At 45.7% G+C, this 27,488-nt stretch overlaps 1 protein-coding gene across 3 annotated transcripts in view; it reads left to right on the top strand.

The window, feature by feature from the left end:
• The window catches only part of ABHD10 (abhydrolase domain containing 10, depalmitoylase), a 41,013-nt gene continuing 13,525 nt past the window's right edge, over positions 1–27,488 (top strand). The window contains exons 1-3 of one of the 3 annotated variants that reach the window (XM_033943879.1): positions 1–156; positions 1,247–1,430; positions 17,450–17,561. In XM_033943879.1, the coding sequence (XP_033799770.1) occupies positions 1,366–1,430; positions 17,450–17,561 (177 nt within the window). In that variant the 5' untranslated portion in view covers positions 1–156; positions 1,247–1,365. Of the gene's footprint in view, positions 157–455; positions 586–1,246; positions 1,431–17,449; positions 17,562–27,488 lie in introns of those variants that run through there. The other 2 variants (XM_033943878.1, XM_033943881.1) reach the window with 2 other exon arrangements.

Here is a 27,488-nt window from a genome sequence, read left to right as displayed (position 1 = left end):
ATTGAATGGCGTGAATCCCGTGAGAACTGACAGCAGCCATTTAGTGAGCAGTGCAGACCAGACAGGTGCGCAAAAAGTGCGCGCCTGCATTATGCGCCGCTTTGCTGCTGCCAGAAGGCATCAGGACAGGAGGCAGCCACCAGGATTTTTAAAAAGGTATTGGGGGGGGGGGGGGGTCCTGTCCCGTTTTGAGGAAAAAAATAAATGGTCACGCTAGGTATGGATGTCATTGATATTGTAGTGTTGCAATCCCCAAATGTAAAACGATAATAAAGACCACTGGCCTAGATAGTCAGATACTCTTAGGCCGACCCTGAAAAAAAAAAAATCCTTAATGCACAAGGCAAACTTAACTCCGGAATCAGGCTGATAGTTGGAATGCTTTCCTCTCCACCTTTCCCGCGCTGGTCTATTAAAGGGCTGCAGAGGGAGGCGGGGCGTTAGAGTCTAGGCTCTTCTGTGACGTAATTGGAGTGCGCCGGCGTCATGTTACTGTGTGCGGTCTCGGGCTGGGGGTTAGGAAAATGGCGGCCTGCTGGGGGTTGCGGCGGTCTTTACTTTGCTTCGGACGTACGGCACTCTCAGGTCAGAGCTAGACTGTATAGGTCATAGCTCCCCTGTTGAAGTGGTTACTTGAGCCCCCTAAAACTGCGAAAACTACTCGATCCCAGAGAGGGGTCTTTTGAGCTTGAATTGACGAACTTTCATTACTTTTCAAATTAGCTTCTCTGATTGGTTATGCTAACTGAATTTTGTATTGGTGGATTTTTTTAATTGTATATTTATAATTTACATTCCAATATAATATAAGATATAGAATTACAGAAAAAAATAATTACAAAAGAAAAAACATTTCATAATTATTCGATATTCTATCAAGCCTACATACAAAAGGATTTTATTTTCATTATTATTTTTAGTGTTTTACAAAACTCAAATTATGAACACCGATATTCTCCTTAAACTCTATTTCTCTATAACATATACCCCCTGTTCTACAAAGCCGCGCGGTAACGGCCCCGATGCCCGTAGAGATTTAAAGGGCTTTGGGGCTGTTGCTGCTAGCGCGGCTTTGGAGAAGAGGGGGGATGGTCTTCTGAATCCCTCTACTAACATTCTGCAGCTCACAAGCTTTGTTGTGTCCCATAAATAAATGATTTTAGGACTCTTGCTTTACAGATTTGAATAAATTATATACGGACTGCTAAAACTGCTCTAGATCAAATTTCCATTTTCTTTTTATCAGTTTGTAGGCATAAGACCTCAATTCAGTATCTCTGTCGACCAGATCTTCCAACGTTGGCTTATCGGAAGCTAAATGGCAAAAGTCCTGGTGTCCTTTATTTGCCTGGATATGCCTCGGATATGTATGGCCAAAAAGCAGTTGCTCTGGAGGACTTTTGCAAATCTCTTGGTCATTCTTTTGTGAGGTAGGATTTAAAAAAAAAAAAAAAAAAATTACTACCTATCAAGGTTACCTAAGCAGTTTACAATCAAGTACTCAAAGCAATTTCCCTATCTGTCTTGGTGAGCTCACAATTACTTGGGGCAATGGAGGATTGAGTGACTTGCCCAGGGTCACAAGGAGCAGGGTGGGGTTCTCAGGTTACTGAAGCTGTAGCTCTAACCACTAGGCCACTCTTTCCCTCTTTTAATTAAAACTGAGCCAAAAGTGATAGTTCTTAGACATTTATGTGATCAAAATTATAGAGGATCTTCAGGTGTAAGTCTAGTATATATTAACATTTTAGCTTTGTAGTAGTTTTGTGATTGTTTTTTTCAATTGATAAAACAGTTATAATGGGCAATATAGAGAACAGGGCTGGCCCAAGTTACCTGATGCCCTCGCTTCCAGAAGTGGCTCAAGAAGGCGCCCCTCTCCACCAAAAGGTCTAGCATATCTTCTGCTCTTCTGAACTCTGAGGACTTTCTTAAGAGATCAAGCTCCACGGGTGACCCTTGAGGGGAGGAATGCTGGCCTAGTACCTAACCCTCAGTAAGCCTAATTCTAGGAGAGAGGTTGTCGAGACTCAGCATTAAAGATAGTTTTTCACAGCAACCTGTAAACTACTGTCTGGGAAATATAAACTTGGGTTTCAGTAGTTTATATCATTACAGTTCTTTTTTTTTTTTTTTTTAGCTCAGCAAAATCAGTTAAGCCATAGTGTAGCCTTTAGAGCAGGGGTCTCAAAGACTGTCCTTGAGGGCCACAATCCAGTCAGGTTTTCAGGATTTCCCCAATGAATATGCATGAGATCTATGTGCATGCACTGCTTTCAATGCATATTCATTGGGGAAATCCTGAAAACCTGACTGGATTGCAGCCCTCAAGGAGGGACTTAGAGATCCCTGCTTTAGAGCCTCTGTTAGGGTTTAATACAAAACAGTGTTTTAGCCTAGATTAGTGTTTTAGGTTGCATTTCAGGGCATAATAATATCAGATTAGGGCACAAATAGCTCTCGCCCACCCCAAGGTAGAGCTTTTTGATTTATAGGCTCTTCAGCCAACCTGGAACAGGGCATTACTTTTGTAGGATTTTTCTGCCCTTTCTTATTCTTCCAGGTGTAAATACTTCTGCACCACAGTATGGCTGGGAAACATCGTATCACCAAAGCTGCTGCTCAGGTTACAACTTCTGTCTGTGCGGACAGAAAATGTTACCCAGGCAGAGGGAGTGATTCCATGTACAAGCTGTCCTCAGCTTGAATCTCTCATGAAGGAAGTAAAGGAACTGAGAGAGGAGGTGGCAAGACTGAGAAGCATCCATGAAAATGAGAGGTACATTAAGAAATGGTTCATGAGGCATCAAAGATATCCAGCAGTGGGGAAAAAGAGGCTGTGTTGAGGGAAGACAGCTGGACACAGATTATGGAACACTGCAAGATTGGTACTGTGACTCCCCCCACCCTTGAACTGAAGAACCAGTATGCTGTCCTGGAAGTGGATGGAGATGAGAGCATCCCAAGGAGAGTAAGAACCAAAGCTTGAAATCACCAAAATTATTGGATCTGTGACCACTAGGAGGCGTAAGGTAGTGGTAGTTGGCGATTCCCTTCTGATGGGTACAGAAGCATCCATCTGCAGACCAGACATGTCATGAGAGGTATGCTGTCTGCCTGGTGCAGAAATCCAAGATGTACAGAGACCTTGCCATGACTCAACAAGCCTGATGACTATTATCCGATACTGCTCATCCACTTTGACACTAACGATACTGCCAGGTATCCCTGCGAACATATCAAAAGCGACTTTCTGGCTCTGGAAGAGAAGGTGAAGCAATCGGGTGCACAGGTGGTATTTTCATTCATCCTCCCTGTCGAGTGTAAAGGCCAGGGCAGAGATTAATGTGTGGCTACGTGGATGGTGTCGCCGAGAGCGTTTTGGCTACCTGGACCATGTGATGATTTTCCAAGGGCTGCTGTTGGGATGGTGTGTATCAAAGAAGGGAAGAAGTTTCTTTGGCAGCAGGCTGGCTAATCTACTGAAGAGGGCTTTAAACTAGAAGTGATGGGGCAGGGTGATCAAAGCTCCCAGGTGAGTATAAGCTCTCAGGTAAATCATTGAATACCTCTTCACGGATGGGGAAAAGAGGGCAATGTCTGGAATGCAGTATATACAAATGCTCAAAGTATGGGAAATAAAATTCTGGATCTAGAAGCTGTGATGGAAGAAGATGAGTTGGATATAGTGGTGATCATTGAGACGTAGTTCACAGAGAACCATGACTGGGAAATAGTTATACCAGGCTATATAATCTGTTAATGAAAGACAGGGTAGGAAGAAAAGGAGGAGGGAGTAGCATTATATGTTAAAGATCATATTAAAGCCACACACTTGCAGGATCTGCAGGGCAAGGAAGAGGCACTGTGGATCAATTTGGAAAGAGGGAATGGTGAATATATTTAAATTGGTGTGATATATAGGCCTCCACAGACGGAAGAAGTGAACAGAGATTAATAGCAGACATTCAAAATATATGTAAAGAAGGGGAAGTTTTGCTAATAGGTGATTTTAACATGCCGGTTGTTGATTGGGGTATCCCTATTGCGGGGTCTTCTAGAAGTAGGGAGATCCTGGATTCTCTACCAGGAGAACTGTTCCAGTAGTTGGCAATGGAACCCAAGCGGGAAGGGGTCATACTGGACTTAGTGCTTACAAACGGGGAAAGTGTTTCTGATGTTAGTGGGTGATCATCTGGCATCCAGTGATCACTGCATGGTATGGTTTAATATTAAGATGGGTTCTAGACTTTTAAAAAAACTAACTTTGTTCAGATGGGGGTTTACGTCGAGGAATTGTCTGACTGGTAACGTCTGGAAGGAGTAGAAATGCAATGGGCAAAACTGAAAGGAGCAACAAACCTTTTTGTGAGGCAAGTAAGTAAAAGTAAGAGGAAAAGAAGGCCACTTTGGTTCTCAAAAGTAGTAGCTGAGAAGGTAAGGAATAAGAGGTTAGGTTTCATAAACTACAAAAGATCGCAGAAAGGAAGACAGACAGAAATATCTGGAAAAGTTAAGAGGCTGGTCGTGTAGTCAGGAAAGTAAAGATGCAAATGGAAGAAAAAAATAGCTGACAAGTTTTTTAGATATATTAGTGATAGGAAGAAGTGCAAAAGTGGCATTGTGAGACTCAAAGGTGAAGGGAGAAATATGTAGAAGCTGATAAAGAAAAGGCTGAATTGTTTAACAAATATTTCTGTTCTGTGTTCACGGCTGAAGCGCCGGGAACGGTACTGTAGAAGACAAACATGAATAGGGATGGAGGAGTGGTAGACCCTGATCGATTTTCAGAGGGTTGTGTTGTGTTCATGAGGCGCTAGCTAAAATAAAGGTAGACAAAGCAGTGGGGCCAGATGGTGTACATCCTAGGGTGCTGAAGAAACTTAGGGAAGTTCTGGTGGGTCTGCTGATTGTCCTTTTCAATGAGTCTCTAGAGTCAGGAGGACTGGAGAAGGGCAGATGTGGTCCCTCTCCACAAAAGTAGAAGTAGGGAATTACAGGCTGGTAAGTCTGACTTCTGTGGTAAGCAAATTAATAGAAACACTTTTAAAATAGGAAATGGTGAAGTTTTTGTAATCTTGTGGATTACAGGACTGGAGTCAACATGAATTCACTAGAGGTAGGTCTTGTCAGACACGTCTGATCAATTTCTTTGCCTGGGTGACTAGAATTGGATAGAGGGTGTATGCTAGATGTGGTATATTTAGATTTTAGCAAAGCCTTTGACAGTGTTCCACACATATGTCTAATAAATAAACTGAGTGCCCTTGGGATGGGTCCTAAAGTGATAGGCTGGGTCATGAACTGGTTGAATGGAAGGTGACTGAGAGTAGTGATCAGTGGAGATTGCTCTGAGGAAAAGGATATTACCAGTGGTGTGCCTCAAGGTTCTGTTCTTGTTCCTGTTCTTTTTAACTTTTTTATAAATGATATTGCTACAGGGCTATCAGGTAAGATTTATCTTTTTGTGGATGATACTGAAATCTGCAATAGAGTAGACATGAAGAAAGACCTGGCAAAGCTTGAAGAATGGTCTGAAATTTGGCAGCTAAAATTTAATGCTAAGAAATACAAAGTCATGCATTTGGGCTGCAAATACCCGAGGGAACGGTGCATTTTAAGTGGTGAAGAACTTATATGCGTGACAGAAGAGTGGGACTTGGGTATGATTGTATATGATGATCTTAAGGTAGCCAAATTGGTTGAAAAGGTGACGGCGAAAGCTAGAAGGATGCTAGGGTGCATAGGGAGAGGTATGGCCAGTAGGAAAAAGGAGGTATTGATGCCCTTGTATAAGACTGGTGAGACCTCAGTTAGAATATTGTGTACAATTCTGGAGACTGCACCTTCAAAAAGATATTAAAAAGATGAAGTTGGTCCAGAGGAAGGCTACTAAAATGTCTTTGTCATAAGGCATATGGGGACAGATTTAAAGATATCAATCTGTATACTTTGGAGGAAAGGCGGGAGAGGGGAGATATGATAGACATTTAAATACCTATGTAAAGTAAATGCGTATGAGTTGATTCTCATTTGAAAGGAAGCTCCGAAATGAGAGAGCATAGGATGAAGTTAGGAGGTGATGGCGCTAAGGAAATACTTTTTTACAGAAAGGGTGGTAGATGCATGGAACAGTCTCACAGTAGAGGTGGTGGAGACAGAGAGACTGTGTCTGATTTCAAGAAAGCCTGGGATAGGCATGTGGGATCTCTTGGAGAGAGGAAGAGAGAGTGGTTGCTGTGGATGGGCAGACTGGATGACCATTTGGCCTTTATCTGTCAACATGTTTCTACCCCAGTTTGTTTCAGCATGCTTCCACTGTTGCTCCACTTCAAAAAGGTTTTCCAGGCTGGTGCAGGGCCTTGAAGTATAGGCCACAATAAAGTACTCCCACCTCCACCCTCCCTCAGATGAAGTACTTCTTGTTAAAGGGAAGGTAGGATGTGACCATACTTGTGTGACCCTCTCTACTGCAAAGCCCTGTACCTGCAGAAAGGGTCTTTTAAGTGACCCAGGAAGTGATGCCCTGTGGCACTAGGGTCATGCTGGGCATGGAAGCATAGTAAGGAAAGGAAGATGAGATGATGCTCTTCTACCATATTGCTGCCCCCTTAATGCTGCAATCTAGGTAGGCGCCTAGTGACATATACAGCTGTGCTAGAGTTCTGGACAAAATTAAAACAAGAGCAAACTGATGAATTGCAGGAGGATTGAATGAGACAGGGCACCTAAAAGTCAGATGAAATTTCATGTGGAGAAGTGCAATGATGCATGCAGTACATGGAAGAAGAATCCAAACTATAGGAACATATAGGCTCCATTTTACAGGTCACCTCCCTGTAAAGGAATCATAGCCACTGTGGTCAGTACTTTGAATTCTAAAGTGCAGTGTGCAGTGGTGATTGAAAAGCAAATAGATTATTAAGATATATTTGGAATGGAAAATAAAATATACCCATGGAACTATCTGTGGCATTTTAGCACTTGTGAGTATTGTGCTGTTCTGGTTGCCCCATCTCAAAATGGGATGTGCTAGAGGTCTTTAAAATCATTTTTTTTGCTGGAGCAAGCAAATAGAAATTGGTTATTTATATTTTGAAATTCCGGTAGTTTCTTTCAAGTGTCCTCTTGTGTACCAACAAGTGAAAATCAAATTGGTGAAAATGTTTTGTTTAATTTTGTTTTCTTCTAACTTGATGCACAATCAAGCTGTAGAACTTGTTGCCAAAGGATATGGCTTCAGAAAGGGCTTGGACAAATTCCTAGAGGAAAAGTCCATAAACTATTGGCACCCTTAGTGTGTCAGTAATTTTCCTGACCAGGCCCTAAAACAACCTAATAGGAAAACAGTACGAATATGACTGTTACAAGATCTCTACACACTACGTGTTTGAGCATTTTCCAGTCACTTTGGTCCCAGTGTCTCTCTTCTGTCTATTTTTTCCTGTCTTTGTAGGGTCTCCTGTCCATTTGAAATTTCTTCTCTCTCCATGTCCACTTCCTATCTCCTCCTTTTCAGTACTGCCCTCCCTATGCCCCCTTCTCTTTGCCTGCAAAAGTCCTGAAGAAGAGAAGAAAGTTTTCTCTCTATCCTATTCTCCACCCCCTAATCTGAGTAGTTCTGATTGTGTCTTTTCCTCAATAATACCCTGAATGGCTGGCACCCACTTCTTTAGACTTCTCTTCCTGAGGTCCAAATTAGAGGATGTCACAGGGACGAATTTGTCCCTGACCCTGCAGGAACTCGATTTCCCCGTCCCTTGAGTTTTGTCCCTGTCCTATTCTGTAAGCTCTGCCTTAAACCACACAAGCCTCAACTACATTTGATTTTAAAGTGTTTGAGGCTTGTGCAAATGAGGATGGAGCTTGCAGGAATGGGGCAGGGACCAGAAAAGAACTCGCAGGGATGGTATAGGAAAATGAGTTCCCATGGGGCCAGGGAAAAATTTGTCCCTGTGTCATTTTCTAGACCAAATTGCTTTACCAGTGCAGGATGAACAAGCGTCTTTGACTAATGGGTTCTCTCCATTTACCCACAAGGATTGCAGAAGGCATAATCTACATTTTTCAACTCCACCTCCTTGTGTCACTGGGCAGTACCCCATCTCCTCAGTCTTTCCTTCTGCAAGTGAATTGAGAAGATGACTTTTTTTCTGCTCTGCATCTATTTTCTGTTTTTTGTATCCAATTTTGAGGCTTCCTGGTGTTAGAGGTTTCCAGAAATCCTGGGACATCTCTTCCAGGAGAAGATACAGTCTCTGGTTCAGAGGACTGTAGTGGTGGGGAGACAATCCTTTAGGGCACCTTCCTAGCCAGCCTGCAATATCTTTGGTACAGCTCAGGGAGGGTTCCCCTAGAAGCGTAGCTCACCCTGAACTTTTTCAGGCACTTAGGTTGGGTGGCCTGTGTTGGTCCAGCAACTGTAACAATTTCCAGCTGTATTCCACTTCCAATGAAGACTCCAATGAAGTCTTCCAATGAAGACTCGTGAGATCTATATAAAAGGCTGCCCGAAGAGACAAGCCCCCAGAGGAAAACAAATGGGTGGATTATCAGGCTACTAATGATACTCCAGATGTGGGACCTGGGACCTTCTGATATGCCTCTAAGGCTGTGTTGCGAGATCACATTCTTGCTTATACAACCCATAAAAAGAGGGAATAAGAATGTGAATTGCTGCACATAACTCAAAAACTCCACACTCATCAGCAGTCTCGCATTCAAACACTGTCAGACACTGACAGAAGTGAATATAAGGCTTTTAGAGGTAAACTTGAGGAACTGCTTAATAACTGAGCAGCTGTATAGATGTGGGAGTAAAATTGTAAAGCTCCTAGCCAATTTGGTGCAGCTGCAGAAAAAAAGAAAAAATCATTACATCTATTCGGGATGCCCACAGGACTAAATATACTAGAGAACAACAAACAGCAGAGCAATTTGTTCACTACTATAAGACTCTGTATGACAAAAGGCCCCTCAATATGGAAGCCTTAACTAAATTTTTTCAGGACCTTAATTTACCAGCGCTAGGAGGACGACAACTGGCTGTCCTAAATGCCCCATTCAGGGCAGCGGAACTGCTTCTAAGTATCGTATTCTTATTCTGGAAAAAGCACCTGGTCCTGACGGGTTGGGACTGAAATATTATTGGATCCTTCAAGATTTGAGCACCATGTGTAATACAGTGTCTGAGGTAAGGGGCTCTTTTCCAGATAGCCTGGTGCATGTTGTGCTCTTGCCCAAACTGGGCAAGGATCATGAGCTGGTGAGCTCTTATAGGCCCATTTCTCTTCTAGACCAAGATGTCAAACTGTTAGCAGCTACCATGGCCCACCGCTTGAATCATATCTTACCTTGCCTCATTCACCCTGATTAGGTGGGCTTTGTGCCGGGCCACTGTGCATCTATGAACTTAATAAAAAGTCCTGGGAGCCTTTCAAGTTCAGGGAGGGGGCCGGGGAGGTCAGTCTGCTATAGCAGGATTTAATGTGGAGAAAGCGTTTGATAGCATCTCCTGGGAATATCTATTCTGGACATTGGAACAATATGGCTTTGAGGGCCTTTCCTAGGCTCCACAGGCTCGTCTGCTGGTTAATTGTGAGGTGCTCACTGATCGTTTTGAGCTTCATCAGGGCACTAGGCAGGGCTGCCCTCTCTTCCCCATTCCTCTTCCTTTTAGCTATCGAGCCATTAGCCATTAAAATCAGGAACACTTGACTCTATTTGGGAAGGTAGTGGTGGGATGACCCGTCAAATGAGCGCAGGACAATTGCGCTCCAACACATGCGCCCCAACAATTGCGCGCACAAACAAGTGCGCATATGGACAATTGCGGCAGTGGATACTATTTTGTCTTTTTGAGGGTTTCTATCTAGAAGTGTGCACATGGACAATTGTGGCTGTGGATACTATTTTTGTCTTTAAAGATTCACTTGCTATCTACTGTTAGGGTAAGGTTTATATCATGATTATGGGAACCATAATCCTATATAATAAAACACTAGCAGCGCATGCGCACTCCCGCCTGCGTGATCCGTAGGTCCGTGGCAGGCAGGAGAGCGGATGTACGGTTAGGGCCCACACTCGAGCGCTGTGGCCGACTCAGGATTGTGGGAGGATGTGCCGCTTAAAGTGCTGCACAGGTACTGGAGGGGGAGGGACATACCGCTTCTGCACAAACCTCCCTCCAGCGTTGGCAGCCGCAGCACGTTAAACAGGCTGCTTCGCAGCTTTCTCCTGCAGTTGAGCCCCTCTGCCGCATCACTGATGACGTCATCAATGACGCGACAGAGGGACTCAATGGCAGGAGAAAGCCGCGAAGCAGCCTGTTTAGCGTGCTGCGGCTGCCAACGCTGGAGGGAGGTTTGTGCTTAAAGTCATCTTGCTGGGAGAGTCGCAGAGTCAGCGGGGGTTGGGCTGGGAGGAGAGAGAAGCGTCTGCCTCGGGTGCTTCAGGTAGCAGCAGCGTTTACAATTCGCTGCTGTTGCCGGCTTCAGGCCTTAATCTCTGGCTGGTCCTGCCTACTTCCTGTTTTCATGAAGACAGGACTGGCCAGAGAGAAAGACCTGAAGCCAGCAACAGCAATGAATTGTGAATGCTGCTGCTGCCCCATGAAGTAGTTCAAGGAGGAAAGGGAGCAGAGGGGGACAGAATGGCTTTGAGGGAAGAAGAGATGGCATGGAGGGAAGGAGGAAGGTATGCCAGACCAAGGGAAAAGAAAGGAGGAGATGGAGAGAGGCCATATGGAACAGAGAGAGAGGGCGGACACTGGATGGAAAGAGAAGAGATGGCAGTGAATGGAAGGGGCAAGACAGAGGGTGAATAGTAGATGGAAGGGGTAGAGAGAGGGAGACAGACACTGAATGGAAGTGTGGAGGACAGGGGGAGCAGATGTTGGAAGGAAGTGGGGAGGAGAAAGAAAAAAGGGCACATGCAGGATTGAGGGAAGAGGATAGAGTTAGAAATTAAGATAGACAGACAGGGGGCCAGGTAAAGACACAGACAGAAAGAATGACAGCGTCCAAGGAGAGAGACAAATAAAAAAAAAAAACAACAGACAGACAGATATCTACTCTAGCACCCGTTAATGTAACGGGCTAAAACACTAGTCATGATATAAACCTTACCCTAACACTAGATAGCCCTGATTTGCTGACACTCCTCAGGCCCTGTCCCTTGGGAGGAGCTTGAGGCGCCTCACGCCCCTCCCAAGTGACGGGGCCTGAGGAGTGTCAGCAATTCAGGGACTTCCACTTACTTCCGCAAATGTCCTGCACGCACTTCTCAGGCCTCATTTGTCCCAGCACAATTGTCTTGCGCAGATTTGTCAGTGTACCAGTGGTTGGGGGGGGGGGGGGGTCGGGAGTATAAGATAAGCTTATTCACGGATAATATCTTGCTATATCTATTGGGAAGAATAACCCAAATCACAGTTACCGGATGTTAGGGTCTACCTTGGGGGGTTAGCACCCAAGAAAGGGATCTGAGTGTCATTGTAAATAATACGGTGAAACCTTTCACCCAATGTGTGGCGGCAGCCAAGAAAGCAAACAGGATGCTAGGAATTATTAAAAAGGAATGGTTTTAACAAGACTAAAGATATTATAATGCCTCTATATCACTCCATGGTGCGACCTCACCTGGAGTATTGCGTTCAATTCTGGTCTTATCTCAAGAAAGATATAACGGCACTAGAAAAAGTTCAAAGAAGAGCAACCAAGATAGTAAAGGGGATGGAACTCCTCTCATATGAGGAAAGACTAAAAAGGTTAGGGCTCTTCAGCTTGGAAAAGAGATGGCTGATGGGAGATATGATTGAAGTCTACAAAATCCTGAGTGGAGCAGAACGGATACAAATGGATCGATTTTTCACTCTGTCAAAATTATAAAGACTAAGGGATACTCGATTAAATTGCAGGGATATATGTACTTTTAAAACGAATAGGAGGAAATATTTTTTCACTTCAAAAGTGGATGAAATCAAGCTCAGACGTCTCACTAATGAGCAAGAGCGAAATATTAAAGATTGTGCAAGATCAGCCTGGATCAATACTCAACCTAAATTTAACACAAAATATTCAGTAAAAGTTAAAGAAAGTTATTAAGACAGTTAAAGAAAGTTATTGCTTAATAAAACTAAGAAAAAATGTACTTTCCATTTCCCCTCACAGTTCTTACTGGATCTTCTTCTCTGTTTTTGTTGTTTTGCTTAATTTGCTTAGCAGCTGATCACATCCAAATAAATGACCAGAAGGTTCATTAAAAATGGGGGGTGGAGGAAATCCTCCAACTTTATTGGGTTAAAATTTAATTTGAAACTAATTTGAAACTTAATTGTCATTCGGCGACCCCTCCTGGGGCAGGGCCTCTTGCTCTCCCATTGTAGACTAATTTACAATGTCACTGTCTTGGTCAAGAAACTGATTCTGTCCCACTGGGTATCAGAGGATTTGCCGCTAACCCCACTGCAGCATTCTAGACTGAGGGACCTGGCCACCTTTGAGAAACACTGGTACTTCACTTCTACACTCCCTAATAAGAAGCATTATGTTGCTTTATGGGATAGACTGTTGGACTTTGTATCCACCCCAGGAGGTTCCCCTTGATGTAACTTACCACTTTAAATGTCATTCTCTCCTTTTCCTTTACCAATCATTCTTATTCTTCTTGGGGTGGGGAGGTTGAATGATGATAGTGGAATGAGTGTGGGATGGGGAAGTGAATGTTGTGTAGTATGTTGTGAGTTTTTGTGAATGCGTGGTGTGTCCATTGGGGGGGGGGGGAAACAAAATAAAAAAGGTAGAAGAATGCTACAGTCCATATCAGACTTGTTATTGCTTTATAGGCTGTTGACTGGACAAGCACTGTGTTGTTTTTCCCCACTTTTATAATTATTTCTTTATTAAATTTAAAGTTTTCATGATTCACTAATACCAGAAAATAAAATTAACAGAATTAAATAATAGGAAACAAGCATTATCTTGTACAGTTAGTCCCCAATTATAAGGAGGGGCGATAATAACAACGGAGATTACATATTTAAATTTCAAAGGAAAAGAAAAAGATGAGTACCTTACTCTGGGTTAACATTTCCTTTCTTACAAAGTTTGTGCCTGAAGATCTAATGGGGTACTAGTAGGAACAACCACTTGCCAGCTATGAATTTAGTTAATTGTGATGCTTCAAAGACTATGAGCTCCTTTTACGAAGCCGTGTTAGTGGCTTTATCACGCCGCAACTTTAGATCACGCGCTAGCCAAAAAACTACCGCCTGCTCAAGAGGAGGCATTAGTGGCTAGCGTGGCTGGCAGTTTAGCGCGCGCTATTACATGCGTTAAACTGCTAACGCGGCTTCGTAACAGGAGCCCTATATATTTAATATCCAGGAGATTAATCAGACATTTACAGGGGTATCTAAGGGTAAAAGTAGCCCCCAACTTTATGACGAGGTTGTAGGAGCAAAAATTGCTTCCTCTTTTTTGGGGTAATCCTCGACACATTCTGAAACATGCCAGTTTTTCTATTCATAAACAATTTATCCTGATGTTTAAAAAACATTTTTAACAACCATTCTCTGTTTGAGTCCAATGCAAACTGGATGAAAAGAGTGGCTGAGGCCACCACTTCCATCTCTGATTTTTCCAGGAAATCCAAACTATCCATTGAGAGATCTTGCTGACCCTTCCCAAATTTCTTCTTGCCAAATGGTAAATAATAAATTTTGGATATTGGCAGTTAAAAAGCTTCTGGAATTTTTAGGATCTCAGATAAATATATCTCTTGAACATCTCAAGAGGTGTAATATAAATTATTTTAGGAAAATTAATTAGTCTGAGGTTCTGTCGTCTAGATAAATTTTTCAATATCTCAAGTTTAAAATTAAGATTGCCACTATCTCTCATCATTAGTTGGAATTGGTTTTGTAATGTCTCAATTTTACTCTCTTAATCTGTGTAATTTACTTTCAACTTCTCCACTCTATCCTTTAATTTAGAAGACTCTGATAACACTCCAGCACAATGGGAAGTTAGGGTTTGTATCTGGGTCCTCAAGGTTACGTGTAATGAGGAAATAGCTTCCCATATAGAGTCCAGGTCAATAGTCGGTGGCTTCACCAAGGTTGGAATCATAGAGATAGATTCTAAATCACTCAATTTCACAGTATCTTGATATGAATCCAAGCAAAGTGGGTCCTGCATTCCCTCTCCTGTCTTCATGGCAACACCGGATCGCAGCTGGGTTGGAAAATCAACCTGCGATGTTTATGCCGCAGAGTCATCTCTCTCTCCGCAGTCTTAAGGATGGGCTGCCCGATTCTCCTCTTTCCCTGCGTTGTCGCATGCAAGAAGGGAGTGTGGTTGATCCGGAGCTCTTTGTTCTTCCGGAGAGAAGCTGACTGCCTTGAGAGAGGATATGGAATCCTCCATATGGTTCTCACCTCCAGCTGAGGATTTTTCTTCCGGCATTACTGTCAACCCCTGCTCCACAAAGGCATCCATGGGACCGGATAAATGTTGGACTGACCCGGGTTCAACAGGAAAAACCTGGGTCTTTGCCTTCCTCTTTACCATCAATAGGTAAGAATGTCTCCTGTGGCGTCCTGTTGAGCAGTTCAGGCAGCCATCTTAGTCTTTCTCCACCCCGGATGTTTTCCCCCACTTTTGATACTGTACATCACTGATCCCCCAACCCTGTCCTGGAGGACCACCAGACCAATCGGGTTTTCAGGCTAGCCCTAATGAATATGCATGAAAGAGATTTGCATATAATGGAAGTGATAGGCTTGCAAATCTGCTCTATACATATTCATTAGGGCTATCCTGAAAACTCGATTGGCCTGGTGGTCCTCCAGGACAGGGTTGGGGACCACTGCTGTACACAGTTGCCTATGTGTTGTTTACAGTATTTGTTGAATCCTGAGTGGTTTATCTTTGTATGTATTCTACCACTGTTAATAAAGTACATTTTTAAAAAAAAATCCCTTCTGGATTCCTTGAATTGTGACTCGATGTTGCCAGTGAAACGCAAGTGCGCAGATGCCTCTGAGCCCATGAGGAAACAGTAAGGTCCTCTGCAGAGGTCCTCTGGAGATCCTGTGAAGGATTTTGACTGGTTTCATGAATTGATGTTTGAAATTTAACAGATCCTCCATACCATCTGAAACTTCACCGGTGGTTGTGCAGGAGATGTACCTTTTAAAGAATTCATCGCGGAGAGATCTTACAATCAATATGGTGTTCCTAGTGGCTGTTGGCACAGCAAGAAGGTTTCAGAGCTCCAGGCTCTAACATGTTTGGAGCCTTTTTCTTAGATTCATGGAGGCAGACTTGGCTCTACGCATGGTGTCTTCCTTTCGACCAAAAGTGTTCCCAGCTTTTTATGTAAATCATGAAGTCCAGCTCCTAGCGTTTGTTGCCGCAGGGGTCAGGAAAAAGGACAAAGTATTGGTATTTCTGGAATTAGGTGAGTTCTCCGTTATTTTGAGATGATGAATGAATTTCGTCTTTCTGCTCTTTGGTTTTGTATCATCCAACCTTACCAAACAGGGAAAGCAGCCTCTGGCGACCATTTCCAGATGGTTTTGCAATGCGTACATTGTCTGTAGTATACAGCCACCGATTTCTTTGAAAGCGCATTGCATCAGAGTTGTGGCCTCATCATGGGCAAAGTCCCAAGTGGTTCCCTCTGAGGGGATTTGTAGGGCAGCTATGTGGTCCACTCTCCATACCTTTACAAACTTAGAGTGGATATGGCAGCACAAATGGACCCTATCTTTGGGCCCTCAGTGCTCAGGCTCTTCTATCCTACCCTAGACTCAGAGGGCTGATTTGATACTTCCAGTGCAAGAGTTCTGACTAATAGAAGAGAAGATTTAGGTTTTTACCTCGATAATCTTCTTTCCTTTAAGGAGGGACAGGCGTCCTGATGCCCGCCCCATCAGATGTCATGTTAACCTGCTACCTGTCTCAGATGGGTTCGTGTCTCTCCAAATGCTTGCCTTAGAGCAGCCAAGTGAGTATGAAGATGATTGTTTCACATTTCAAACAAGTACAATATGTGATGCGATAGTAAGCTATGGCAAAGTCCAAGGGAGAGCCTATAACGGCTACATAAAAGTTAATGCTGGTTGCATGCGGGTAGTTAGCATATTTGGGTGCACCTTTGTATTGAGTTTCATGCTGTTTAATTGACTTTGTTACAGAGCAGAAAAATATTGATTTGGTTGCGGAGTTCCCATGCCCTTTAGGGGCAATCAACTGCTTTGGTACGAACTGAGGAGATGGGGCACTGCCCAGTGACACAAGGAAGCAGAGCTGAAAAATGTAGATACCTTCTGCAATCCTTGTGAGTATTGTAAACAGAGAACCCATTAGTCAAGACTCCTGGCCCTCCTTACAGGAAAGAAGATTATCGAGGTAAGAACCTAATCTTTTGTTTCTGTGGAAGTTTGGAGGTGTGGCAGCAAGTCAAGTACTGGTGTTCACATCAGTGTTGCTCAAGTGGCTATTGCTGAGGTGTGGCTACCTCTGCTGCTGCATCCTGGAGAAGGAAGCAACCTCTGTCTAAAAGAAATCTGCAAGTAATAGACTTGCCACACTGCAGGAGGAATTTGAGGAAGCAGATGAGAAGGGAAGAGGGAGGATCTGCTATATATCCTGATTCTGGCAGGCTGATGCATGTCATTCACCACCATTACTCCACCTAGGCTGTGCCAAGTCACTGAAAGGAATAAAAATAACACAAATCCCATTGTGCCCCTGAGAGTTTGCCTGTCATAAACCATTATTAACATTAACACTCGCATCACTAGCTAGCAATATACATTTAAAGTGAACTAAGATTGTTTAATTTTTATTTAATTGTTAGAGCCTTCAGAAGCAGCACTACAACAATAAAATTTCCCATTGAACATTGATTTCAGCCTCTAGCTTCCTCATTTGTTCAAATATATCAATCTTTTCCCAGAACTCTTATTACCATTATTAGCCAGGTAGACTTGGGAAAGTTGCCACTTTCTGTGGGAATGGTGTGATAATGGAATAGATCTCCAATTTAGTATCCTGCAGTCAATTTATGATCTAGATTGACTGTTGTTGAAGAAAGAAGCTGGGCTTGATGGACTCTTGATTTGATCCAGCAGGTGGCTTATAATCTTGATAACATTTTTGCCAGTCCCAAATTCTAGATTTGTTTGATAAACTACTATTGAAAATCAGACACTGTGAATGAGAAACATTCAGGTAACATCCAAATGTTCTTCATCACTTACATTTGTTCTGCAAAGTACTGGATCAACTAGTTGGTGTTGGCCCTGGTTAGTAACACATTTAAAGAGTGTAAGAACTTGTTCTGCTACTGCTCAGTATAGCAGGGAAAATCCAGTATTCAGAGTCCTCCAGTCATTAGCAGAATGAAACTGATGGTTCTCAAGATTTGGTCTGTTTTTCAGGTTTGATTATTCCGGCTGTGGAAATTCAGAGGGTGATTTTAAAAAGCAGACAGTGGGGAAGTTGAAGAAAGATGTTCTTTCAGTGCTGGATGACGTTTGTGTAGGACCCCAGGTATTAAAAACATAGTATAAACATGTTAAATACTTCACAGACATAGCTGCTTTTGATTTGATACTAAATTCATGTTTTGAACATTTGTGCAAGTTTTTTTGCTGTGGAATTTTTAAATTATCCCATTGTACCCTGAAGGCTGCAAACCTTGATTTTTGCGAGAGGGCCTATTTGCAGATTCTTGTACAATCCTTCTGGAGGCTGAACTTGAGGAAGCCCTCGGCTGCAGGGCTAATAAAAACATGGGCTACCTACCTGATAGCTTCCTGTCATGCTCAATTTGTTCCTGCAGCTTCTCTGCATGGTTGAAATCAGTCTCTTCTGCTCGTGATTTATTTTCAATTCCTAGACTTTATTTGATTTATTTTGTGGGGTTGCCCAAGTGCTGCGGATCAACTCTGTGGGAGTGATCCTTCGGCAGGAAATCGCAGACATTTAAAATTTTGTCTGCTTCTGAAGGGTGCTCTGTGAGCTTAAACTTCAGTAAGCCCTCTAGACAGCCTGCGGATTGGATCGGATCTCCAGGATCTGGAGCCATCTCTCCCCTGGTTCGTCCGCAAAGGGGTAGAACGCAGGCTGCTGCAATTCCGTGGAGGTATTCCGGGATCGGAACCGGACTGCACATCTTACCTAATTTCCCTGAGGGGTCCTGATGGTCGTGATCTGTGGTGACAGGGAAGGTGAGGCAGTCAGAAGACCTGAAAAATCCAGTTTATTCAGCTCCTGAGGTACTGATTTTGCTTGTACTGTGTATTACAGGCTGCCATAGACTTTCATTGCAGCAAAACTCTCTGTGGTGTCTGAGTCACAGAGTTTGCCAATTTTGGGGGTGCTGAAATCGGGGTTTGGGGTGGTTTCCCTGCATGCCCTGCCCTCCCCCCCCCCCCACCTGCAAAATTGTAAAATCGCCATTTTTCGTGATTCCCTGTGATTTTCCTGGGAATTTTTAATGCAAAATTGGCACCCCTGGCGCCAATGTTGGATTTTCTTTAAAGTTTTTTAAAAGTATATTTTTTGGAATTAGAAGCTTCGTTTTGCTCCAAACTTCACAGATGGCCACCTCAGGACAGGATGGCATGGATTCATGCCATAAATGCAGCGGATGGCTGACTGATTCGCAGCCGTATATCACGTGCACCATGGCCCACGAGGGGCGTTAACTCTGCGTGGATCCCACCCCTGCTTTCCTCCAATTCTGCCTGAGATGCAATTCTAGCATCTGAGATGCCAAATTTGGGTGAGGAGGGTGTTTCTGCGAAACGCAAGCACAGTTCCAGGGAAATGTCTCGTAAGTCTTCTAAACATTCCAAATCCGAGTCCTGCAGATCGGCTCTGGCCGCTGGGGACTATTTTCCACTGGAATTTGTAGATACGATTTATCAGGCTTTCATGAGAAAGAGGGCTATACCTGTATCTTCCTGTCAGACTCCGGTACAGCAGTCTGTTCAGCCTTTGGATTCCAGCATTTCCATTTGCTCCCTTACTGGTCCTCCTGAAAGCCAGTGGCAGCTTCCCGCTATTGCCTCTGTGTCTGTGTCACTTTCTATGCCGTTGTTATCATTTGGCTTTTCGGTGGTGTCCGCTAATATGGCTAGCTTAGCGGATCTTGGGGATTCCCAGAACACTGATTTCCGCAATCTGGGAGAGGATCAGACAGTGCGCAGGCTCTTTAAGTCCAGCCGCCTTCCTGATCTTATCTCTGAGTCCCTGCGGACATTGAAACTTGATTCAGACTCAGGGGTTCAGGCAGAGTATTCAGTCATGAGTTCTAAGCCCTCACTTTCGATGATGGCTCAGGTCACTAAACGTACCTCTTTGCCCTCGGATGGAGGAGTTGTCCTGAAGGATGTCCAGGACAGAATACTGGATTTTGTCATGAAGCATCTTTTTGATTCTATTCCAGCGGGAGTGTGAGCTGCGGCGGCCACTTCCTTTGTGGCCTGGGCATGACCATCAGGATCTTGAGGAGGTTGTCCTTCGGGACCTCGACTTCCTAGTTTCTGGGGTGAATTATTTGGTAGACACACTATGATATCTTGAAAGTTTTTGCTAAGCTGGGAGCTTATTCAGTGTCTGCAAGGAAAATGTTATGGATTTGCCAGTGGTCAGGTGATTCTTCATCTAAGGCTACGCTGAGCAAATTACCTTTCAAAGGTTCGCTCTAGTTTGACCAGGGTTTGGATGACCTTATGGCAAGTGTGCAGGACCGTAAGCCTAAGGTGCTTCCTGGCTCTAGACCTCGCCCGACCAGGGAGACGGGACATCCGAATTTTCATCCCTTCCAGAGAACTACACAGTAGGCCGGGCCCCCTGTGGTGGGACAGAGTTTCGGAGCGTCCTCCAGACCTCGCTTTAGAGGTGCAGCGCACCAACAGTCTTCCAACTCTTGACCTTCTGTCCCTCCCAAGAGAAAAGTATGATGCCAGGTCTCTGGCGAGGCCCCCCCCAGGTCAGGGGGTAGCTTTCGGCCTTCCTTCTGGAATGGCTAAAGATAACCTCGGACCAGTGGATCCTAGAGGTACTCAGGGACGATGTTTGACTACAGTTTTTCCAGCCGCTGGTGGACTTCTTCCTCTCCTGAGAGAAATCCAGACAGAGCCAGCAAGGTGCCCACTACAGTGCATCGGTTACTGGATCTGGCGGCCATAAAGCCGGTCCCAAGGGATGACTTGGGCTCCGAGAGATACTCTATTTACTTCATCGTGCCAAAGAAAGACTCCGATGATTGCAGACCAATTCTGGACTTGAAATCAGTGAATGCATTCCTGCGAGTTCCACGTTTCTGGATGGAAATGGTGCGTTCTGTAATAGCAGCAGTGGCGCCTGGGAAGGTTTTGGCTTCCTTGGATCTCACGGAAGCGTATCTCCACATCACAATATTTCCAGATCATCGGAGGTTCCTGAGGTTTCATGTTCTCAGGAGGCATTTCCAGTTTGCGGCACTACCTTTCGGTTTGGCATTGGCACCCAGATCTTTTACCAAGATATGGTGGTGGTGGTGGCTGCTCATCTGCGATCACTGGGTGTTCTCATACATCTGTATCTTGACGACTGGCTGATCCGAGCACCCTTGAGGGTGCAGGGCCGCTTGGCGGTTCACCAAGTGGTGTCTTTGCTGGAAAGCCTCGGATGGGTGATCAATCTGAAGAAAAGTTGCTTCGAGCCGACCCTGGCCTTGGAGTACCTGGGAGTCCGGTTCTACACGGGAATGAACCAGGTATTTCTTCCAGAATCCAGAAAACTCTAACTCAGGAGTTTGATTCGGAACATGTTAGTGGTCCCAGCACCAACGGCCTGGCAGTACCTGCAGGTGTTGAGTCTCATGGTGGCAACCATAGATGTGATTCCGTAGGCGAGAGCTTGCCTACGTCCCCTTCAGTTTTCCCTTCTGACGCGGTGGAATCCCCAGAGAGATGCGCTGGGGGTGAAGCTGCCTTGGTTGGTAGCGGCGCGCAGCAGTATGCTGTGGTGGTTGAACCCGGTCAATGTGAACAAAGGGCTCCCTCTGCGGATCTTGGACTGGGTGACCTTGACTATGGACATGAGTCTCTCCGGTTGAAGAGCAGTTTGCATGTCTGTCCCGGTCCAGGGCTGCTGGATGGCGAGGGAGAGCAGATCAATCGACTGGAGCTGCAAGCGATCTGGTTAGCTCTGCTGAGATTTCAAGGGAGTCTCCACCGGAAGGCTGTCCGTGTGTTCTTGGACAATGCAATGGCTGTTGCCTACATCAACCGTCAAGGGGGCACAAAGAGTCCTCTGCTAGGCTTGGAGGCTTGGATGCTCTTTGCTTGGGCGGAGGGTCATCTGTTGGCTTTTGTTTGCGAGTCATGTGGCCAGCGTAGACAATGTTCAGGAAGACTTTCTCAGACGTCGGATTCTGGACTTGTTGGATTCTGGTCAGAGAGAATGGTCCCTGTCTAGGCTGGCGTTCAAGAACATAGTGAGCCACTAGGGTCGTCCTCCCTTCGATCTGATGGTGTCATCAAAGAACAGGAAGGCAGACAGATTCTTCAGCCACCGACAGGAGGTCGGCAGCGAAGGATTCGACGCTCTGGTTCAACCTTGGCCTGAAGGGGAACTTCTGTACTTTTTTTCCCTGTGGGCCATAATAGGGCACGTGCTGCGCCGGGTGTCCTCTAGCAGGGGTCCGGTGATCCTTGTGGCTCTGGACTGGCCCAGACCTTGGTACGCAGACCTTGTGAGGTTGAACTCGAAAAGGGGTCTGCGTCTTCCTTGCCATCGGAGGCTGCTCACGCAGGGCCCAATTGCACTTCAAGATCTGGACCACTGTGGTCTTACGGCTTGGTGCTTGAGCGAGCGGCCTTGACAGCTAGGGCTTATTCCTCTTCAGTTATCGCCACGCTCCTTCAGAGCAAGTGGAAATCGACTTTATCAGTCTAGGTGAAAGCATAGAGGTGTTTTCAGGCTTGGTGTGTGGGGGTTCAGGTGGACCCTTTAGTACCATTGGTGGCTCATGTTCTCGACTTCCTGCAGGCTGGCCTCAGGAAGGATATGGTAGTCTCTTCTCTCCGTGTCCAGATTGCAGGTCTCTCCTGTTGAGGTCCTTCTTCGTTGAGGGGTTCTCTGGCTTCTCACTCGGATGTTGTCCGGTTCTTGAAGGGGGCAGGGAGGCTGCGGCCTCCCTTGCGACTGCCTTGCCTGACATGGAACCTGAATTTGGTCCTACGCTGCCTGACTCATCCGTCCTATGAACCCCTGGATGGGATCTCTCTGAAAGATCTTTCCATTAAGACTATCTTTCTTGTGGCGGTCACATCGGCGTGGAGAGTGTCGGAGCTTCAGACTTTGTCATGCAGAGATCCTTTTCTTCGTATCACGGAGTCTGCGGTGATTTTAAGGATACTTCTTCATTTCTTCCGAAAGTGGTTTCCAGAAAGTTTGGCTTCCAGCCTTTGTTCCTTCGGGTTCCAAGTCTAAGAATCGTGTTTTTGTGTCTCCTTTTGAGATACCTAGAGGCCGCTAACGACTTCCATCTGTCAGACTATCTGTTTGTCCTGGCAGGCCCCACGCGCCAGGGTCGGCCTGCTTCCAAGGCTTCTATCTCACGTTGGATACGTGCGGCCATTTCCATGGCCTATGTGGCGGCGGGGAAGAAGCCTCTCCTTGGGTGAAGGCTCACTCTACCAGAGGAATGGCTTCATCATGGGCTGAATCTTATGCGGTCTCTCCTGAGGAGATTTGTCGGGCGGCCACATGGGCTTCCCTTCATACCTTTTCCAGGTTTTATCGGCTTGATGTGGTGGCTAAGGGTGATACGGCCTTTGGCGCATCTGTTCTGGCGGTGGGCTCATTGGGCCCCCCCCCCTGAGATTTGGGACCGCCTTGAAACGTCCCTCCAATTCAGCCTCTAGAGGGATTGTACAAGAATGAAAGATTAGATTTCTTACCTCTGCTAATCTTCCTTCTTGTAAATCTCAGGAGGCTGAACTCCCGCCCATCTGTTTTGTCCAATTTGCAGGTCGCCTCTTCAGTAACTGGTAAACTGGATTACTGTCTTTGACCAGGCTCACTAAGAATTACATGCTTATTCCTTTTATAAGGTGGGGTTCCCTAGGGGGGGTGCCCCTTCTGATCTTCAGGCTGTGTCTACGTTAGCTAAATTTCCTATGTTTTACAGTTTTATAATGTTCACATTTATAAGTTTGATTACAGTTGGCCTTTTTGGCCATGGTTTTTCGTGTGATATTCTCATGAGCAGAATTGACTGGTAGCGGGAGTTCCCGCACCCTTTCTTTCTTTTCTTCTGTTTCCTGTTGTCCTAGATCTACCTGGATTTTCTACTAACTGAGCATGACAGGTAGTTAACCTGAAGGGGAGGGAGCAAGTTTTGTTAGCTCTGCAGCCGAGGCTACAATGGATGCAGGATCTCTCAAATTCAGCCTCCAGAGGAGATTTACAAGAAGGAAGATTAGCAGAGGTAAGAAACCTAATCTTTCATTTAAAATATGAACACACTTGCATTGTAAGTGTGAAAGAACCCTGTTTGAAACCTTTGAGCTATCTTTAGCAACCTGTACAAATTTGCCTGCTGGAACTGAACTATTGTTAATATAGAACTGGGAATTCAGGCCCAGATTCTCAAAACTTTAATACCGTCGTTAAACTGTTTACCGTCTGTTTAGCCTGTACGCATTTTAGCAGCAGATTATCGAAATGGATTATCTCTGTCAATAGCGAGCTTTCTACCAGTCTCCAACAATGACATGCAAATGGGCTCTTCAACATTGAAATGAGCCCTCCGGTGGATTCTTAAAAAATGCTGAGCCATTTTCTAAAAGTGTCATCGGCTTTTGGCGACAAAAATAAGTGACTGTTCTAGGGGTGCCAATCAGTGTCAGAGGCTGCTAGAAAGCCTGTGTTGTGATGCAGCAGGAGAGATGCCCATTCTCTCTCCCGCTACATCACAACAACCCTCCCCTTAAGTGGCAGTGACCCCCATCCCAGGAACGGCGACAACCTTCCCCCCACCACCACAGCAGGCGAGATGCTCACTCTCCCCGCTGCCAAGACACACTTGCTACCGCTCAGCCGCATGCATCGCTCGCAGCAGGAGAGATGCCCACTCTCCCCGCTGCCAAGTGACCCCCCAGCCATAGAACACTGCCCCCTCCCCTGCCTATGATGCCCCCTCTCCCTTACCTCCACATAGATGCATAGAGGGCAGACTCCTTCCTCCTAGCTAGCCTGCCTGTGTCATCTAAAATGGGCCTTCCCCTCCCCGGTGCATCTTGGTATGCACCGGGGAGGGACCTGAGGCTCTGATTGGCCCAAGTTATATAAGGCCCCTCCCATGCCACTGTTGTCCCAGGATGAAGTTTTGCTGGCAGAGTTTGGCTCTTTGCAAGAGAGCTGCAGTCAGGAGTCAGCAGTGGCCCCAGACCAGGGGGAAGACTTCCTAGTTCACTAGCTTTTCACAGTCTCTGCACTCTCAGGCATTATTTCTGCCTCACTGAGAGATTTAAAGCTGGAACTCCTTCCAGCACCCTCATCTCAGAGTTCAGTTATGTAGCTCTGTTGCTCTAACCACATGTTTTCCTTCACATTCGGACATCCCAAAGCTAGTCACAGATCACTGGGAGTCTCCAGAGGGGTGGCTAAGGCTATGGCCAAGCTATACTTGATGGCTCTGGATTTCGAGCAGCTGTTCAGCCGAAGGTGCATTTGCTAATGGCGCAAGTCACTAAATGCACATCTCTGATGTTAAAGGATTCTCAGGACCGTAAAGTGGACTTGCTCCTCAAGAGGCAATTTGAAGCCTTGGTCCTAGGGATTACAGCCACGACTTCCTTTGTGGCATGTGCTTGCCACACCCACCTGTCTTGAGCCTCAGACCTGGAGGATGATGAGGATCCCCAAATACTCCTATCTGGGGTGAATTATATAGCGGATGCTCTGTATAATATCATTAGAGTTGTGAGCAAGGTGTTGGCCTATGCAATCTCCGCTTGATGGATGCTCTGAATTAGATAGTGGGCAGGAGATTCTGCCTCTAAAGCCATGCTGAGTAGGCTCCTCTTTCAGGGGCAGATGCTATTTGGAAAGGGTCTGGATGACCTGTTGGCAAGTGTTGAAGATCATCATCCCAAGCCTTTACCAGACAGACCCCAAATGGTTCGGAGGCCTGGACAGTGCAATTTTCGAGGCTCTCAAAGATTCCATCCTTATGCAGCAGGACAAGTGGCGCAGTAGTTCTTTCAGGGATCATGTCAGAGGCAGGAAGCAGGCAGACAGACAGCAAGCCTCGGGCTCTCGCTGCTCCCCAGCCTCTAAGAAATCACAGTGATGCCAGGACAGAGGCTGAGCTCCCTACCAGATGAGGAGTAGACTGCCAGCCTTTTGGTCAGTCTGAGCACAGATTGGCGTGGAACATTGGGTCCTAGACATTGTTTGGGACGGTTACAAAATCGAGTTCTTTGCCCCCCCTGCTTTGTATTCTCCTGCCAGCTGGCTGACCAGTGAGAACTCAGTCCAGGCAATGGTGCAAAGGCTACTGGAACTTCGGGCCATTAGAGCTGATCCTGGAATGAGAATCAGGCTCAGGCAGATACTCCATATACTTCATTGTGCCAAAGAACAGCTCAGAGGTCTGGAGGCCAATTCAGGACCTTAGGTCAGTCATTGCGGCCATGAAAGAATCGCACTTCTGCATGGAGACCGTTCAGTCAGTCATAGCAGCAGTGGCGCCTCTGAAGCCCATCTCCACATTCGCATCTTCTGGCCTGTGGACGGTACTTGTGGTTTCATGTGCTGGAGCAGCACTTCCAGTTCTTGGTGCTCCCCTTCTGCCTAGCAACAGCACCTTTACCAAGCTTCAGAAGCAAATTTTGGATCTACTTCAGAGGCTGACTCTTACTGTGTGGCACTACCTATTAGGATTAGGATTAGGATTTTTATATACCGCCTATCAAGGTTATCTAAGCGGTTTTTACAATCAGGTACTCAAGCATCTTCCCTCTCTGTCCCGGTGGGCTCACAATCTATCTAACATACCTGGAGCTACGGAGGATTAAGTGACTTGCCCAGGGTCACAAGGAGCAGCGCGGGGTTTGAACCCACAACCCCAGGGTGCTGAGGCTGTAGATCCAACCACTGCGCCACACACTCCTGTTGTCGATGGCGGCATACATACATACATACAAACTTCCGGTGCAGGTAATCAAGGCCACAAGCGTGCTCGACTTTAAGAATAAATGGGACATCCACGTGGGATCCCTACGTGAGTCGAGCAGCACTCAGACTTAATGGGGTGGGTCAGTAGAGTGGGCAGACTTGATGGGCTGTAGCCCTTTTCTGCCGTCACCTTTCTATGTTTCTATGTTTCTACATAGAGGTGGTCCCTTGGGCGAGAGTCCACATGAGACCCCTCTAAGACTCCCTCCTTTGTTGTTGGTCTCCTCACATGGACTCGCTTCAGAAACCGCTTCTTTGGTTACCAGCAGTGAAGAGCAGCCTGTGATGGTTGCTATAGCAGCTGCTCTCTCCAGGGGCATACCTCTTCACATTTCCTACTGGGAGATAGTTACGACTGATCCAAGCCTTTACTGTTGGGGGGAGGGGAATCATTGCAACAGATACCCAGTTCAGGGTCATTGGACACTGGCTTAGCAGAAGTAGTCTATAAATCACATGGAACTCAGACTCAGAGCCATTCAGCTAGCACTTCAGGCACTGGAGAAATCTCTGGAAGGCAAGGCAGTCAGAGTCTTCTCAGACAAGGCGACAGTGGTAGCCTTTGTCAACAGACAAGGAGGCACCAAAAGCTCCCCATTGCACCTAGAAGCTCAACATCTGTTTTGATGGGCAGAAGCTCTTATGCAGGCTCTCTCTGCAGTGCATGTAGCAGGAGTGGAAAATATGCAGACCAACTTTCTCAATTTCATAGTTCAAGGGTGGGGACTTCCACAGATGGATCTGATGGCCTTGGCAGCAAATACAAAGACAGCTTGCTTTTACAGCCAAGGCTACAAGCCCGGGTTTGGATGTGTTAGTTCAACTGTAGCTGAGGGAAAAAGCTCTTATACGTGTTTTCCCTGTAGCCCAAGCTTGGTTAAGTCATTTGCAGTATTGCAAGTCATCCCGAGTTGGTAGTCTTATAGTGGCACCCAAATGGCTCTGCAGGCCTTGGTATGCGGACCCAGTTCATCCCCAGAGGAATGAAGGCCTCAGGCTGCCAGTCCATGTGGATCGTCTTACTCCAAGACTGGTCCCTATCGAGAATCCAGAATTATTTGGGCTTACGTCATGGCTCTTGAGCGGGCAGCACTGACGAGCAAGGGTTATTTGGGTGTGGTCGTCACCTCTTTGCTCAGAGCTAAGAAGCTGTCGACGGTGGCACCCTATGCTAAAACTTGTAAGTCCTTTAAGCACTGGTGCGCTGTTGAAGATGTAGAACCCTTCCAAGCTCCA

The sequence above is a fragment of the Geotrypetes seraphini genome, chromosome 4, assembly GCF_902459505.1.
Source record: "Geotrypetes seraphini chromosome 4, aGeoSer1.1, whole genome shotgun sequence".
In the NCBI taxonomy this organism is placed as follows: Eukaryota; Metazoa; Chordata; class Amphibia; order Gymnophiona; family Dermophiidae; genus Geotrypetes; species Geotrypetes seraphini.
The sequence above is the reverse complement of the archived record's forward strand: the minus strand, read 5'-3'. Positions and strand labels throughout refer to the sequence as shown.